Source organism: Otolemur garnettii, unplaced genomic scaffold (assembly GCF_000181295.1).
Source record: "Otolemur garnettii isolate 467f Iridium unplaced genomic scaffold, OtoGar3 scaffold00079, whole genome shotgun sequence".
Lineage (NCBI taxonomy): Eukaryota > Metazoa > Chordata > Mammalia > Primates > Galagidae > Otolemur > Otolemur garnettii.
This window is the reverse complement of record NW_003852474.1, coordinates 6,357,438-6,362,828: the sequence shown is the minus strand read 5'-3', so window position 1 is coordinate 6,362,828 and position 5,391 is coordinate 6,357,438. Positions and strand designations below refer to the sequence as shown.

Below are 5,391 nucleotides of genomic sequence, written 5' to 3'. Positions count from 1 at the left end.
TTTTAAGTCTCAGAGAAGGTACATAGAAGTCAATATTAAGAGCCCAGTTAAGTTGTAGGGAGGACATACATATTACACGCTATTTAGGGGTTTTGCAGCCATCTTTCTTGGTTTGTTAGGTGTAGAAGGTAGTTTCAAATTCATTGGGTTAGAAAGCACGTGACTGCTGGAAATTATGTGAAGTGTACACTTGTGCAGCATTGGTGGTGTGATCAGACTAGCAGGTTAGATGTGAGTCTGCATTTTTGATGTTTTTAAATTCAATGCTTTATGAGGACTTTGGGGGAAGACTTGCGTCCAGAAGATGAGAAAGAAACGGGTTGGTGATATGTACACTTCTAGGACTTAAGAGATCAGTGTAGTGGGAGAAGCAGATAGTTAGACATAGGAAGCAACTTGATCCTACACTGCTGAACCAGTGGGAGAAAGGACAAATCTCTGTAGGTAGGGCCTGCTACACAGTGAGTCAAAATTAAGGCTGTAGAGTAACACCTGGGGTCTTCCCCTGGCACAAGAGAATTTCTACATTTCCAACTAGCTAGTGTTCCTGCCTGGCAACCCATCTGGATCTAAAGCTTGCTCAGATTGGTTTCCTGCAGTCCCCTTGTCTAAGAAGGGCAATTTTTGTGTTGGACCAAGATGCCTGTAGGGTACTTGCTTCCTGGAAGTTTGTGTCTGCTGGGGAAATGAATGTAACACATAAATTATGGTCAAGACCCAGCACTGCAGGGTGCTTACATTAGAGGATTGGGACAGTGTGGGATTTGGGTTAGAGAACCTTGTGAATTCCGAAAGGCAGATTAGGCAAAGGAACCCTTACTCATGTGATGTCATTTTTCAAAAGCAGTCTAAACTACATCTAGTCCATAGACTTCATTGTAAACACAAATTTGTCAAGGGAGGGGAGGCAATTGCCAGAGGAGGAATCCATTCATGGGTTGTTTAACCTGTGCCTCAGTTCTATCTGTAAAATGCAGATAATTATGAGCTGGTAGAATAGTTATGAAGAAGAAAAGTACCTGTAAGTAGACACCTGTGGCTCAGTGGGTAGGGTGCTGGCCCCATATCCCGAGGGTGGCGGGTTCAAATCTGGTCCCAGCCAAACTGCATCAACAAAAAAAATAGCTGGGCGTTGTGGCAGGTGCCTGTAGTCCCAGCTACTCAGGAGGCTGAGGCAAGAGGATCGCCTAAGCCCAAAAGTTGGAGGTTGCTGTGAGGTGTGACGTTACAGCACTCTACCGAGGGTGACAAAGTGAGATTCTGTCTCTAAAAAAAAAAAAGTACCTATAAGTTTTACCCATTATCATTACCATTCATGTAGGCAGGAATGGTAAATATACAGAAGAGAAAATAGCAGTGTCAGAGCCTGCTTCTAGAGCTTCTGGTGCTGTGTGTTTAGTCTAATGGGTACTTTTTTTTTTTTTGAGACAGAGCCTCAAGCTGTCCCCCTGGGTAGAGTGCTATGGCCTCACAGCAACCTCCAACTCCTGGGCTCAAGCGAGTCTCCTGCCTTAGCCTCCCAAGTAGCTGGGACCACAACGCCCAGCTATTTTTTGGTTGCAGCTGTCATTTGGTGGGCCTGGGCTGGATTCGAACCCACCACCTTAGGTGTATGTGGCTGGCAGCTTAGCCACTTGAGCCACAGGTGCCGAGCCTAATGGGTACATTTTAAAAAAGTTATTCAGATGATTCTGGTTAGAGTCAGGACCGAGAATATATCTGGAAGTAGAAAGATTGCTTCCCTGCACTGGAGAAGCTTTTGGTCTGGCTGGGGACAAATAAACGTGATTGTAACACAGTGTGGCAAGGCCTGTACTAGGTGTTGTATACAAAATGCTGGGTAGCACAGAGGAAGACTACCTGTGGAGCTTGAGAGATTTGGAGAGGGAGTGACATTTTTGTTAGATGTTGGTTAGGGATCTGGTAGGAGGTAAAGGTGTGACTCTGCCAGGTATTGATGAAGAACTGGGTGTAGAAGTGGAAGGATTTTGTGCTACTAGAGTATAGGGTATGTGGATGGGAGGGGAGTTTGAGATGAGATTAGAGGGATGGGTTGGAACCAGATTATCAAAGGTCTTGTAGTGATGTTTGGGTTTAATTCTTTGTGAACAGGTTAAGGGATGTGATCAGATTTGTACTCTAGAAATGGTACGTGGGGTGTGGAGGCAGGGGTCAAGCGGGGAAATCTGGGGAAATCAGGCTGTCCTGTAGTCCAGGCAAGAGAGGAGAGGAGAGGAGTAGGATGTAGCTGAGGGAATGCAGCCTGCTGACTGCTGTGGTTGGAGATGAGGCTTGGTGAGTATTTGCATGTGGGATAAAAGGGAAAGAACATTGAGCATTTGGGAATTTTGTAGCTGTATTTATTTATTGAATCAGGTGTGTGAAGTATATTTGCATTGCTACTGATGGCTTCCATTTGTTAAACTTGCACACAGTAGTAGCAGTGAAGAAAGAATGCTGTAGCTTTTAGTATCTGGTTTTGCTTCCCTTAGACTTTGCAGGAATTGAGGCACTTTAGAAAATGAAGTTCTTGACTGGATGGCTTATGCCTATAATCCTAGCACTTTAGGAGGGTGATGTGGGAAGAGTGCTTGACCTGGGAGTCAAACCATCCTGAGTAAGAGCGAGACGCTGTCTCTACTAAAAATGGAAAAAAAAAATTAGCCAGGCGTTGTGATAGGCACTTGTGGTCGCAGCTACTTGGGAGGCTGAGGCAGGGGGATTGCTTGAACCCAGGAGTCTGAGGTTTCTGTGAACTAGGCTAATGCCACCACACTGTAGTATGGGGCAAAAGAGTGAGACTCTGTCTAAAAAAAAAAAAAAAAAGTAACCATTGGAGAAATTGTTATACATTTTTGTTTACAGGATTTTTACCTCCTATAACTCCACCAGAAAAGTTTTTTCTTTCCCAGCTGATGCTGGCACCCCCAAGGGAACTCTTCAAGAAGACACCTCGCCAGATTGCGTTGATGGATGTGGGAAACATGGGCCAGTCTGTGGACATAAGTGGGCTTCAGTTAGCCTTGGCAGGTAAGGAGCTATCAGGGGTTTTTGTGTAGTCAGTCGTGTTAGGCCTTGTTTCTTGAGGTTCTTAAAATGTTGGGGGGTTTTTTGGGTTAATATCTTCTATTAAAAAAAAAGTGGTGCCAGGGTGCGGTGGCTCATGCCTGTAATCCTAGCTCTCTGGGAGGCTCAGGTGGGTGCATTACTTGAGAGTTCAAGACCATCCTGAGCTAGAGCGAGACCCCATCTCTAAAAGTAGCTGGGCGTTGTGGCAGGTACTTGTAGTCCCAGCTACTCAGGAGGCTGAGGCAAGAGAATCTCTTGAGCCCAAGAGTTTGAGGTTGCTCGGAGCTCTGATGCCATGGCACTCGACTCAGAGTGACAAAGTGAGACTCTGTCAAAAAAAAAAGTAGTTTCAGTATTGGATCCTTCATTTTGGGATGCTAAATGGTGTATAAATTCATTTCAGGTTTTCACTTGGATTGTTTTTCTGAGAACAATGATCTAATTTCCATTAGAATGATGGTGCTTAAAATTTAGCTTGTTTTTGAAAGTTTGATTGGAAGACTTAATATTTAGTAGGGTGGTAGTATTACCCCAAATAATCTACCGATTCATTGCATTTCCTGTCAAAATTGTAGCAATGTTTTTTTTTTTGCAGAAATAGAAAAATCTATCTTAAAATTTAGGCATCCCCCTCAAGGGATCCTGCATAGCTGAAACAATATTCTCTGCACATCCTTGTTGAGTCATTTGCCCACATACGTGAGGGTTTCTTTCTGGGCTTTCCATTGGTCTATGTGTCAGTCTTTATGCCAGTAGTACACTGTTTTGATTACTAGCTTTGTACTGAGTTTTGAAATCAGCGAGTGAGATTCCAACTTTGTTCTTCTTTTTCTTTCTGTCTTTTTTTTTTTTTTTTTTTTTTTTAAGAGACAGAGTCTCACTTTGTCGCATCACAGCTCACAGCAACCTCCAACTCCTGGGCTTAGGTGATTCTCTTGCCTCAGCCTCCCGAGTAGCTGGGGCTACAGGTGCCCACCACAACGCCTGGCTATTTTCTTGTTGCAGTTTGTCTGGGGCCGGGCTTGAACCTGCCACCCTCTGTATATGGGGCCAGCACCCTATTCATTGAGCCACAGGCACCACCCTTGTTCTTCTTTTTCAAGAATGTTTTGGCACATTCTGTGTTATACATATGAGCAAATGACTAAGTACGTTTGAAGCACACAACCTGTTGTGACAGAAAATAATAGGAGGACCTTCTTTAATTGATGGTCAGAGATGTTCTCTGAGATCTGAGGAATAAGAGGAGGCACTTTTTACTTCCCTACTTGAAGCATGGGTCTTATCACTGGAGAGTGATTCTTAAGGTTGAAGGTACATAGAAGTGCTTATCAGCCACCAGTGCCAGATACAATAATCTAATAATAGAAAAAAAATGATATATTTGCTTAACCAAAGATAATTTGAAAACTGGATTTAGAAGTGGTGCATATTGTGATGATTCTAGCTTAGTATTTAATGAAGGGGAAATAAGTTTAACTTCCATTTCAACTTTTGATGACTGAGTCAGCCTGTGAGAAAGTTGTGAAGTGTGTTGAACAGAAAGGAACCCAGGCCTAGAGTAAGGACTGAGAAGTTTGGCAGAGTAGCTGAGCTTGCTGCTTGCTGTCATGTACCCAAGATTGAAGATGTCCTAATCCATTCATTTTAACAAGCGCAAAAAAAAAAAGGTAGTAAGCACTTCCCTTTATTCTGGGAACAGGCACATAGATCTCTGGGGGGCCTGAAATTCAGATGTCTTCCTGCTGTGCTTGTGGAACAAAGATGTGTTTGTGGAAGTCACAGTTTGTGTTTTTATAACTTTGAAAAAACAAGCAGACAAGTTAAATTTAAGTCACTACAAGGAATGGAGTTTTATGCTGTGAACAATGCAGTGTTCGTTTCAGAGGTTTTATTTTTTATTCCGGACAAACACCTACTGCTGACTAGTTTACCACACAGTTTTCCAATTTAAAATTTTTTCCTACATTTGGTCAATAGTATAATATTTAACTTTTTGTACTTTAGTCTGATGAAAAAGTGGCATCACGGCGTAATTTTAGTGAGCATTTTTCTTATTAAATCATTGAGGCTAAATATCTTGTCTACATCTAAGGTGTCTTTTCACATCTCAGGCCATTATTCCATTGGGTTGATGGTCTTTTATTGACGTCTGTGTTTTAACAATGCCAGAATCTGAGATAGGGTACTTTATAAAAGATGCATTTACATTTTAAGGATTTATAATTAAGTAAATCTGGAGCAGCCACCATCTGGGTTAAGAAACAGTGTATTCAGGGCCTACATGCTCCTTGTGTCTTTCTCCAAATTGCTGCCCCCCCC

At 42.7% G+C, this 5,391-nt stretch overlaps 1 protein-coding gene across 1 annotated transcript in view; it reads left to right on the top strand.

The window, feature by feature from the left end:
• CNOT11 (CCR4-NOT transcription complex subunit 11) overlaps nt 1–5,391 on the top strand; it is an 18,163-nt gene that overhangs the window by 981 nt on the left and 11,791 nt on the right. The window contains exon 2 of the mRNA XM_003794330.3: nt 2,866–3,030. Within this exon, the coding sequence (XP_003794378.1) occupies nt 2,866–3,030 (165 nt within the window). The remainder of the gene's footprint in view (nt 1–2,865; nt 3,031–5,391) is intronic.